Raw genomic sequence first — 11,089 nt, 5'->3', positions numbered from 1 at the left:
GTTTTCAGCCCTTTCCAGCGACAAATTCAGCTAATTTTCAAGCTGCCTTTGGGGAGTTTTGACACCGAGGATTTCTATGGTTTTGACAGCATTTAGGGCCTTTTCCATTATATTCTGCCACACACGAGAGAGGGAGAAGCTGTCTGCGCAACAGAAGTCACAGACACAGGGAACACACAGGCAGATAAACACAGAGGGGGGGTGTGCGGCGGGAGAGGGGGCGAAACGCGAATCTGGGCACCGTAGTTGTTGCCTCAGCAAGACAAATTGTTGCTCTTGGAGTCGTCGCGGCAATAGCAAAACGTCACCTAGCGACAAATCAAAGAGCCAATAGCGATTCTCAGTGAAAACTAGTTAGCAACACTGGCTGTAGGCAGCTCTGGGGCTGTGTAATCCTCTTCCTTATTGATCAGTCTAACGGAGCGACGCTCTCCTCAGGGGACAGGCTTGATGGGGAGGATGCAATCACGGGCTAGCCTATGAGGAAGGAGGAGAAAGTACAGTACAGTACAAACTAGTTCATTTAACAAAGTTTTTCATTTCATGCAATGATGGAATGGTGTTTAAAGGCTTGTTTTGGTATGGCCCTTGTCTTGCTCAGAATATCATATTTCCTATGGAAATGGAGATTAATGGGGAAAGAATTGGGTTTCCATTGTGATACCCAAAATGATACCAGAGTACTACTGGGACTGCATTACAAGGTCAGTGGCCAGTTATCAAAACTATCTTCACTTCAGGGAGACACAGAACTAGTATATCTCTCAATGCATGTAGGCCTATACATGACCCCGAGCCACTCGATCTACGTGTTTGTGTGTGTGCATGTGTGTAAGAGCATTAATGTGTCTCTGTGTGAATTATGAATCCTGTCACCAGTGGGACTGTAATGGAATAAGGTGAATTTCAGAGCAGCAATTGTGAAACATCTCCTTTAGGCTGTATGGCATGTTGAATGCACAAGCTGTCTGTTTAAACTACTAGCACACAGCTCAGACACCCATGCATACCCCCACAAGACATGACACCAGAGGATACTTCACAATCCCCAAGTCCAGAACAGACTATGGGAGGTGCACAGCACTACATACAGCCATGACTACATGGAACTCTATTCCACATCAAGTAACACATGCAGTAAAATCAGATTTAAAAATCAGATACAAATAGACCTTATGGGGACTGTTTAGAGACACACACACACAGACATGCATACACACACACACGATAACATACGTATTATACACACACGTACACATGGATTTTGTGTTGTAGATATGTGGTAGTAGAGTAGTGGCCTGAGGGCACACACTTAATGTGTTGTGAAATCTGTTGTGAAATGTATTGTATTTCTTTTTTTCTTTTTTTATGGTATAGAAGTGCCTTGATTTTTCTGGGCCCCGGGAAGAGTAGCTCCTGCCTTGGCAGTAACTAATGGAGGTCTATAATAAATACAAATATAGTGCAGCGAGTTTTACATGATTCTTACTGACATGTGTCATGTTTGATGTCCTCCTCTGCGTCTGTCTGTCTGTCTGTCTGTCTGTCTGTCTGTCTGTCTGTCTGTCTGTCTGTCTGTCTGTCTGTCTGTCTGTCTGTCTGTCTGTCTGTCTGTCTGTCTGTCTGTCTGTCTGTCTGTCTGTCTGTCTCTTTAATCGTGTGTGACCTCAGCGGTTCTCATCTCCACTTAATTTAAATTGCTGATGACTGGTTACCACTATGGTTTTCTCCACCGCTTGCTAACACCCACAAAATGTAGAACCAAGAACAAGGCAGCGTCTCTATCAGAAATCAGTGTGTTGTGAATGTATGTATTACCTCAGACATTTTTTTTGTAGGAGGAGAATGAAAACCCTATTTATCCAGATACATCTCTCTCTCTCTCTCTCCCTGAGATCTGCCTGCCTGCCTGCCAGTCTGCCTGAGACCCTGCCTGCCATATATACTCTTCTTTCTTTCCAAAACATGTCTGGGAGGTCACTGGTGTCTATGTCATGGAGAACACACATGCTTGCACGCTAGGCAGAAGAGGCATTAGGCACTATGACAGAGTCAATTCACACACAACCTAGGGTTGTATTATCTAAGCCTAGCTCTTCTGCCTATGGTAAACAGAAATCACCAAATGGTTTTGTCTGACATGATCCTACCACATTCGGAGAGGGGCTTCTTTTCAGCTCACCAAAACATTTACAATACTGTATTTATTTTATGAACTCTTATAACAATATCTCCATGAGATCTTATATGACTCATGTCCTGAGAGTGTGTTGTCTTTTTGAAAACTGGTAGATGTTATTTCTGTATGTTCGGTTATTCCACATCTTTCTGTGGCTCCTTGGAGAGCAGCCAGGCAGAGGAAGGAGCAGCACAAGACCCTGCACTTGCCTAATACAGCCACCCTCTCCCCCAAGAAGACAGTTGTCACTTTCCATGAACCTCTTATTTCTATCCCCTCTCATCCCTATCCAACCCCGGGTTTGCTCCTTCCTGCCAAGACCTGATCTACACTGATGGCTCTGTGTAACAACTGTTCTTTTTTTGAGTGTTTGTCTGTTTATGTTTCCGTCTCCAATCTCCCACCTCTCTCGTACCGTTGTTACTCTTCCCCCCCCCCCCCCACCCCCTCCCACTGCTCCCCACATCTCCTCTTTGTATGACTATCATTTTTTTTAAAGGGCTGTGAAATCAAATCAAATAGCTACTGTATCTCCTTTGGCCCTATTGTAGGAAATGGACTTGTTTCTGTGGCATTGATTTTCTCTCAGCTTTATGGGAAAGTAGTGTTGTGGGGGCGAACCAGAGACCGGCTGGTCGATAGGCCCACAAAGTGGAAGGCAGCCAGGGTATGTTGCTCACTATACAGGATGCAGTGTTTCTGTACTCGCTGATCACGAGATGGAGTTCACTGTTTGTGTACGTATGGGAAGTTGAATTGTCATCAATGGTGGTTTCGTTCAATTGGTATTAAGTAATGAAAGACAAATTATTTTGTTGAAATGTCATATTTGCTTCAGATCTTAATAGTGAGAGAATGTCCTCTGAAATAGGACCTGGTTGTCTGGTACTACACATATACTGCACTGTACTAGGTTGACTTACCCTAATGAAGATCTACTCTCTGTCACATAATGTGCGTTTAATAATCCAGCTATTAGTGTGATATTCTGATCCAATTACAGGCTTCAGAACTGAAAATAAATCTTTCATCATTACTTCAATTTGACCACTATTAGGCCTAATATAACTAATACTGTATGGAGAAAATATTCCTTCATAAATCTTCTCTTCTGGGAATTGAATGAGCGCAAAACCGCCACTTTCCTGTGGTTACAGAAAGGTAACTTAATAAATCAATATGATTTGGCGTGTGAGCATCAGACCGTCAGACGGATCTATTGATGCTCTGTGTTTTCAAAGCTTATCTATGATTAAACTGAAATGTGAGGGATGGGAGGCATTGATTCTACTTGTTGTTTCGCACAGCAGACCTTTCACATGTTGCTTTAAAGCAGCAGCTGTGTCTCTAGAAGGCACTGTACTTGTCAATGCAGCTGGAGCTTGGGTTTGTAGTTTACCTTGTGGCCAGGAGGTGTCAACATTGTATTTCACCGTGAACTATACAGATGCAGGATCATAATTTGAGACAGTTTGCTACAGGAAAGGGAAACCTAGTCAGATGCACAACTGAATGCATTCAACCGAAATGTGTCTTCCGCATTTAACCCGACCCTCTGAATCAGAGAGGTTCAAGGGGCTGCCTTAATCGACGTCATCGGCGCCCGGGGACCAGTTGTTGTTGGGGGTTAACTGCCTCACTCAAGGGCAGAACGGCTGATTTTTTCACCTTGCCGGATCTGGGTTTCGAACCAGCGACTTATTGGTTACTGGCCCAACACTCTTAACCACTAGGATACCTGCCGCAGCAGGAAAATAATCCTACAGCAACAGGAAATTTGCATTATTATGTGGATTATATTTATTGAAATTTATTTTAGGGGTTGATGCATTTTTCGCAAGGGAAAATCAGGTGAAATTTCAAAGTGGAAATTGTAAACTTCACAAGCCTTTTTAAACCTCAAATACACTACACATTTCAAATGTCCTGCAAAACGTTTTCCTGCAACATGGTGATCAAATTAAGATCATACATCTGTATCTTCCACGTGTTTTTCAATAGCTTTTGGGGGAGTTTCAAAACCATTATAAACTCTGCAAAAAAAGAAACGTCCTCTTACTGTCAACTGCGTTTATTTTCAGCAAACTTAACATGTGTAAATATTTGTATGAATATAACAAGATTCAACAACTGAGACATAAACTGAACAAGTTCCACAGACCTGTGACTAACAGAAATGGAATAATGTGTCCCTGAACAAAGGGGGGGGTCAAAATCAAAAGTAACAGTCAGTATCCACCAGCTGCATTAAGTACAGCAGTGCATCTCCTCCTCATGGACTGCACCAGATTTGCCAGGTCTTGCTGTGAGATGTTACCCCACTCTTCCACCAAGGCACCTGCAAGTTCCCGGACATTTCTGGGGGGAATGGCCCTAGCCCTCACCCTCCGATCCAACAGGTCCCAGACGTGCTCAATGGAATTGAGATTCGGGCTCTTCGCTGGCCATGGCAGAACACTGACATTCCTGTCTTGCAGGAAATTATGCCCAGAACGAGCAGTATGGCTGGTGACATTGTCATGCTGGAGGGTCATGTCAGAATGAGCCTGCAGGAAGGCTACCACATGAGGGAGGAGGATGTCTTCCCTGTAACACACAGCGTTGAGATTGCCTGCAATGACAATAAGCTCAGTCCGATGATGCTGTGACACACCACCCCAGACCATGACGGACCCTCCACCTCCAAATCGATCCCGCTCCAGAGTACAGGCCTCGGTGTAACGCTCATTCCTTCGACGATAAACGCGAATCCGACTGTCCCCCTTGGTGAGACAAAACCGCGACTTGTCAGTGAAGAGCACTTTTTGCCAGTCCTGAGTTTGTGCCCATAGGCGACGCTGTTGCCGGTGATGTCTGGTGAGGACCTGCCTTACAACAGGCCTACAAGCCCTCAGTCCAGCCTCTCTCAGCCTATTGTGGACAGTCTGAGCACTGATGGAGGGATTGTGCGTTCCTGGTGTAACTCGGGCAGTTGTTGTTGCCATCCTGTACCTGTCCCACAGGTGTGATGTTCAGATGTACCGATCCTGTGCAGGTGTTGTTACACATGGTCTGCCACTGCGAGGACGATCAGCTGTCCGTCCTGTCTCCCTGTAGCGCTGTCTTAGGCATCTCACAGTACGGACATTGCAATTTATTGCCCTGGCCACATCTGCAGTCCTCATGCCTCCTTGCAGCATGCCTAAGGCACGTTCACGCAGATGAGCAGGGACCCTGGGCATCTTTCTTTTGGTGTTTTTCAGAGTCAGTAGAAAGGCCTCTTTAGTGTCCTAAGTTTTCATAACTGTGACCTTAATTGTCTGTAAGCTGTTAGTGTCTTAACGACCGTTCCACAGGTGTGTGTTCATTAATTGTTTATGGTTCATTGGACAAGCATGGGAAACAGTGTTTAAACCCTTTATAATGAAGATTTGTGAAGTTATTTGGATTTTTACGAATTATCTTTGAAAGACAGGGTCCTGAAAAAGGGACGTTTCTTTTTTTTCGGAGTTTATGTGTGTGTGTGTGTGTGTGTGTGTGTGTGTGTGTGTGTGTGTGTGTGTGTGTGTGTGTGTGTGTGTGTGTGTGTGTGTGTGTGTGTGTGTGTGTGTGTGTGTGTGTGTGTGTGTTTGTGTGTGTTAGTGGTCTCTAACCTACAGCTCAGCACCAACTGAATGAACCCACTCGGGGGCAAAATAAATCCTTCCGAGAGATGTTCCTGTGTGTGTGTGTGTGTGTGTGTGTGTGTGTGTGTGTGTGTGTGTGTGTGTGGTGTGTGTGTGTGTGTGTGTGTGTGTGTGTGTGTGGCCAGATAGTGGCCCAGTTCTGCCCAGCCGACCCAGGAGGCGCCTGTAGGGATAGAAGAATGTGGCAAGTTGCTGTGAAGGGGAAGCCTATGTACCTACGACTAGACACACACACACAGACACACACATAGCCCAGACAGACACAACCTAGACAGAACCTGAGACAGAGACAGAGACAGAGCAGTGTGAGGGACACTAAGTGTGACACACACCAAACTATCTCACAGACAGCAACATTATCCACTACCCTCACCTACTCGCACCACATCAAGGACGTCTTATGCAACGGGAGATGAATAGGGAGACAACAGAGCGGTAGGGGCAAGAAAGATGAATCCTTCTTCGGGTGTACGTACACTCACCATGCTCCCCATGCAACTCACTGGCCTCAACAGGTAGCCTCCTGCATTCACCACCCCCACTGTTTGTGCAGACAGAGCGCAGGGAGGGCTCCGCAAGGCTGCTCTAAATCGGAGTAGCTGATCCCAGACAGAGACTAACCTCCAGACTGACGATGGTTATGAGAGGGGCAGTTGAGTCAGGCTTCCCCCTGCTCGGAGTGGCCGTACTAGGCTTTCTCTGCTGCATGCGAGGGGGTCAGACCCAGGATGACTCGGGCTTTGGGGGGATCCCAGGCACCATGCCTCCCCACCTCATCTTCATCCTGGCGGATGACCAGGGCTATGGGGACGTGGGCTACCATGGCTCGGACATCCACACTCCGGTCCTGGACCAGCTGGCTGGAGAAGGGGTGAAGCTGGAGAACTACTATGTCCAGCCGATCTGCTCACCCTCACGCAGCCAGCTTATGACCGGGCGGTGAGTAATGTACTTTCTGTACTGCACTGGCTTATTAGGCCTATCTAGTATTATCCGGAATGATCTAATTCCTCTCACACTTCTATAACCTTTCTTCTAAATAGAGGAGTGATCTGTCAACACGTTGCATTTGGTTGTGAATAGACATGTACTGTATGTGTTTAGAACAAATGTGTGAAGGTGGTGACGTTGATCCCTGTTAATAAATGGGAGGGATGTCTCACTGGTTCTGGGAATCTTTCCCTTCGTGGTTTGGGAAATTACATAATCTTGGCTTCGCCCTGACCTCCACTCCACTTCCCGTTTCTTCCAGGTACCAGATTCACACGGGCCTCCAGCATTCTATCATCCGGGCACGCCAGCCGCTGTGCCTGCCCCCGGATGCGCCCACCCTGGCTGAGCGGCTGCAGGAAGCGGGCTACAGCACCCACATGGTAGGAAAGTGGCACCTGGGCTTCTGCCGGCCGGGCTGCCTGCCCACGGGCCGCGGCTTCCAGAGCTTCCTGGGCTCCCTGACTGGCAGCGGTGACCACTTCTCCTACCAGAGCTGTGACCAGGCTGAGGCCTGCGGCTTCGACCTGCACGATGGGGAGAGACCAGCCTGGGAGATGAGCGGTAACTACTCCACAACGCTCTACATAGAAAGGTGAGGCCAGGTCTTACACACATCTGGTGATATTTATGAGAAGGAGCTTATCTAGTAGTAAACACTATTGTGCATGTTGGAAACGGAATGAAGAGGTTTTTAGACTGATTTGCATTTGATTAGAATTGTGAATTTCAAAATCTTGGGCTATTTCCAAGGTTTGGACACCACGGAATCTATGTATTTTACATAATGTCTCAGTTATATAAAGATGTAACCCAGACCTGGTTGCTTCCTCTTTCTGTCCAGGGTTAAGAAGATCCTGAGGGCCCATGACCCTCGGAAGCCCCTTTTCCTGTACCTGGCCCTCCAGGCTGTCCACACACCCCTCCAGGCACCAAACCACTTTCTGCAACGCTACAGTGCCCTGGACAACCGCCCGCGACGACACTACGCAGCCATGGTGAGCTGTGTTGACGAGGGTGTGGGGGCGCTGGTGCAGGAGCTGAGGACTCGTGGCCTCTACCAGAACTCTGTCCTGGTCTACTCCTCAGACAACGGGGGCCAGCCCCTCTCTGGGGGCTGCAACTGGCCCCTGCGTGGGGGGAAGGGCACGTACTGGGAGGGGGGAGTACGGGCGGTGGGTTTCGTCCATAGCCCACTCCTGAAGAGGAAAGGAAAGGTGAGCAAGGCGCTGATCCATGTTTCTGACTGGTACCCAACCCTGCTGTCTCTGGCGGGGGCACCGGAGAAGGACCGAGGCCAGCTGGACGGCCACAATGTGTGGGGGGCCATCAGCCAGGGGCTGCCTTGCCCCCGCACTGAGATCCTGTTCAACATCGACCCGGTATCCCGACGGCCTGGGGAGGCAGACTCCAGGACCCTGGCCCTTAACGGCTTTGGCATCTGGGACACGGCATTGCGGGCGGCAATCCGGGCCGGGGACTGGAAGTTGCTGACGGGAAATGTGGGTGATGGGGACTGGGTGCCCCCTCAGACCCTGCCCGGGGGGCCCCATCAGTGGCAGGGCATGGAGAAACGTCGGGATCAGAGGGGGAAGTCTGTGTGGCTTTTCAACATCACCGCTGACCCTTATGAGAGGTCAGACCTAGCCGATGCAAGGCCTGAGGTGGTCAAAATACTGCTGGCCAGGCTGGCCGAGTACAACCAGACGGCCGTGCCGCCCCGAAACCCCCCCGATGACCACATGGCGGACCCCCAGCTCCATGGGGGGGTGTGGACACCGTGGCTGGGTGAGCCAGGCAGCGAGGGGCCAGAGGGCAGCGGGGAGGGAGGGAAAGGGAAGGGGAAGAGTAGTAAAATGAGGCACTGTAAGGTGTGCAAACTGAAAGCCCTCTTTAAGAAGGTGGGCTCCCGGATGCAGAGGTCCTCTCTCTTCTTTTAGTCCACAGAGGGAGGGAAGAAGCACGTGGATGTACAGGCAGGACTGACCGGCCTACATGAGACTGGATCTTAGTCACTGGCTGTCCCCTGGCAGGGTGACTTTGTGCAACTGTGAGATTGATGTTGAGAGTGATGTTTTGATGTCTCATCTGCCCATGAACAGAAGGACACGATCAGAATGACACTCGGACACCCAGAGAGATATTTCTTTCATTTGTTGTTTTGTTATTTGTATGTGGTGATAGAATGGACCTTCTAGGCTACACGCTGCTTATCAAATACTCCCAAACCAACTCTAAACAACACCTCACTGCGTCAAAATTCTAAAGTGGGTACTGGCCAGCATAAGCTAAGCCAGAGATACCGTGGCCGTTGTGCTCTTCAGTGCTGTTACAGTACAGTACACCTAGAACTTAAGCCATGTTCCAGACATATGTAGCTCATACTGTAAGTAAGTGTGATATGCCAGCTGGCAAATCCCAGACTGTGAAATAATGCAGATATAACTGGATCAGGGTGACCAAGGTTTGGACATGCAACAATACAGAAGCCAGATCAGATCAGATGTGAAGCTTGCATCTCTTGACTGTAAGTCATTTGTGTAGAAACGAATGTGTGTGATTATGCATGTACTGGAGATAATGTAGGCTATGTTCAGCAATCCTGCAGCAAACCCACGCACAGCAGTCTGACCGAGTGTGCATCAAGCTGCCTACTACATCCCTGCCTCCTCCTCTCTAGCCAAGTCTCACCCTTCCCTCTTGTCCTCTCTCCCTATCTTTCTCTAATTTCATCAAATTTTCTCTTGCTCTTTGCCTCTTTCCCACAGCAGTAGGAAACCTTTCTTCATCCTCCTCCTCTCTCTTCGTCATCTTCTTCTCGTCTTCTTCCTCCTGAATCTTTCTGATTTCATTCAGAGATCAGGTCAGTTCATAAGTGAAAGGGAGGATGAATATGTTTGTGAGAAATGAGAACTGATGTGCAGAGTTACATAAACAGTAAGGAGGAGGAGAGAAGAAGGAGGAAGGCTCCCTAAGGGGCAGCAAGGCCATTTGAAGCATTCCCTGTCTTATCTGTATTCTCCTCATTTGTGAAGATGAACATGTCATAACATACCAGTAAGTGCCTATGTATAATTTGATGCTAACCAAAATGTGTTCTGCCTTTTGCTGCTTTCCATTTATAAATATTCTTTGACAGAATGTGTGGGCGATTTGTCACTTGTGTTGAGCGTCTGTGTGTATGTGCGTGTGTGTCTGTGTGTGTGTGCACATTCCATGTAGATACATGCATAGTACTATCCTTGCAGCCAAAATACTGAAACTGGAATCTGGGAATGAGATGAGCCACTTAGAGGCCTCGTCAGTCTGTGTCAAAAGGCATATAGCAAGTTATTTCCTGTGTAGTGACACAGTGAGTCCTGCAGGAATGAGGAACCGACAGAACCTATAAATCGCTGAGGTGTCCAGAAGGCCAGCTGGGAGGAAGTGACCTGTAATGAGCTCACAGAGACAATGGCAGATGTTCAGAGTTGGACTTTCTGCCTTCAAATACCTCTAGCGTGTTGAGTGAAGTCGTGTGTAGTACACATGAAGATAGTGTAGATAGTGGATACATACTGTAGTATTAACACACTGAAACACAGTTAAATAGTCACTCATTAAAACTGTGTGATGACAATGAATGGGCAGAAACACATTGACAGTGTCCATTGGTAACTGGGTCATTAGAAGAATCCTATGGTGTTGTAATCAACAGAGACAGCCTGTGGGCGTACAGTAGTGATATCCAATAGCTGCGAGGAAAAAGGGAAGGAAGAGCTTTATGCAGATACCTCCATGTCTTCTGTTGGGGTTTCACCATATGATTGCCGATAATGTCTTGCTCATCGTTTCCCTGTGGTGAAAGACAGACCGACTCAGATACAGTATAGTATACTTCATGTATTGTTTTTCGTTGGTGATAACAATGTCATGCTCATCCTTACTCTGTGTAGATAGAGTGATAACAAACAGGCATTTGGAAAGAAGTGCAGAATTGAGTACAGTCCTTTTTCCTTTCCTCTGTAAGAGAGAGTCAATAGGGCTGGATGAGGAAGGCGATGCTCTCATCTCTTGAATCCTTGCCCATCCTCTACTCATCAGCTGTGCTCTACACACCATTTCAAAGTTCACTCCTTCCTTGGAGTATGACCTAGGAAGAGAGGAGAGGCCATCTACCAGCCAAATTGGCATAATTCTTGTTGAGTGAGTCACTCAACCTCAATGGTTCCACTACTGTATCTCTCTCCACTGCTGTGCAGCAGAGTTGTTTGCT

General features: G+C 47.6%; 1 protein-coding gene across 1 annotated transcript; it reads left to right on the top strand.

Annotated features, from left to right (window-relative positions):
- The first annotated feature begins 6,005 nt into the window (after window positions 1-6,005).
- On the top strand, window positions 6,006-9,975 carry LOC106576967 (arylsulfatase I). Its single transcript, XM_014154576.3, has 3 exons — window positions 6,006-6,783; window positions 7,097-7,429; window positions 7,679-9,975. Exons 1-3 carry the CDS (start codon window positions 6,479-6,481, stop codon window positions 8,772-8,774), a joined length of 1,734 nt encoding a protein of 577 aa, XP_014010051.1. The 5' UTR covers window positions 6,006-6,478; the 3' UTR covers window positions 8,775-9,975.
- The last annotated feature ends 1,114 nt before the right edge of the window (window positions 9,976-11,089 follow it).

Source organism: Salmo salar, chromosome 18 (assembly GCF_965601325.2).
Source record: "Salmo salar chromosome 18, fSalSal1, whole genome shotgun sequence".
Taxonomy (NCBI): domain Eukaryota; kingdom Metazoa; phylum Chordata; class Actinopteri; order Salmoniformes; family Salmonidae; genus Salmo; species Salmo salar.
Note: the sequence above shows the minus strand (reverse complement) of the source record. Positions and strands in the feature narration are given on the sequence as shown.

Coding starts and splice junctions, on each gene's coding strand:
- LOC106576967 (XM_014154576.3), top strand. CDS start 6,479: ATGGTTATGAGAGGGGCAGTTGAGTCAGGCTTCCCCCTGCTCGGAGTG. Junction 6,784..7,096: donor AGCCAGCTTATGACCGGGCG/GTGAGTAATGTA, acceptor CGTTTCTTCCAG/GTACCAGATTCACACGGGCC. Junction 7,430..7,678: donor ACAACGCTCTACATAGAAAG/GTGAGGCCAGGT, acceptor CTTTCTGTCCAG/GGTTAAGAAGATCCTGAGGG.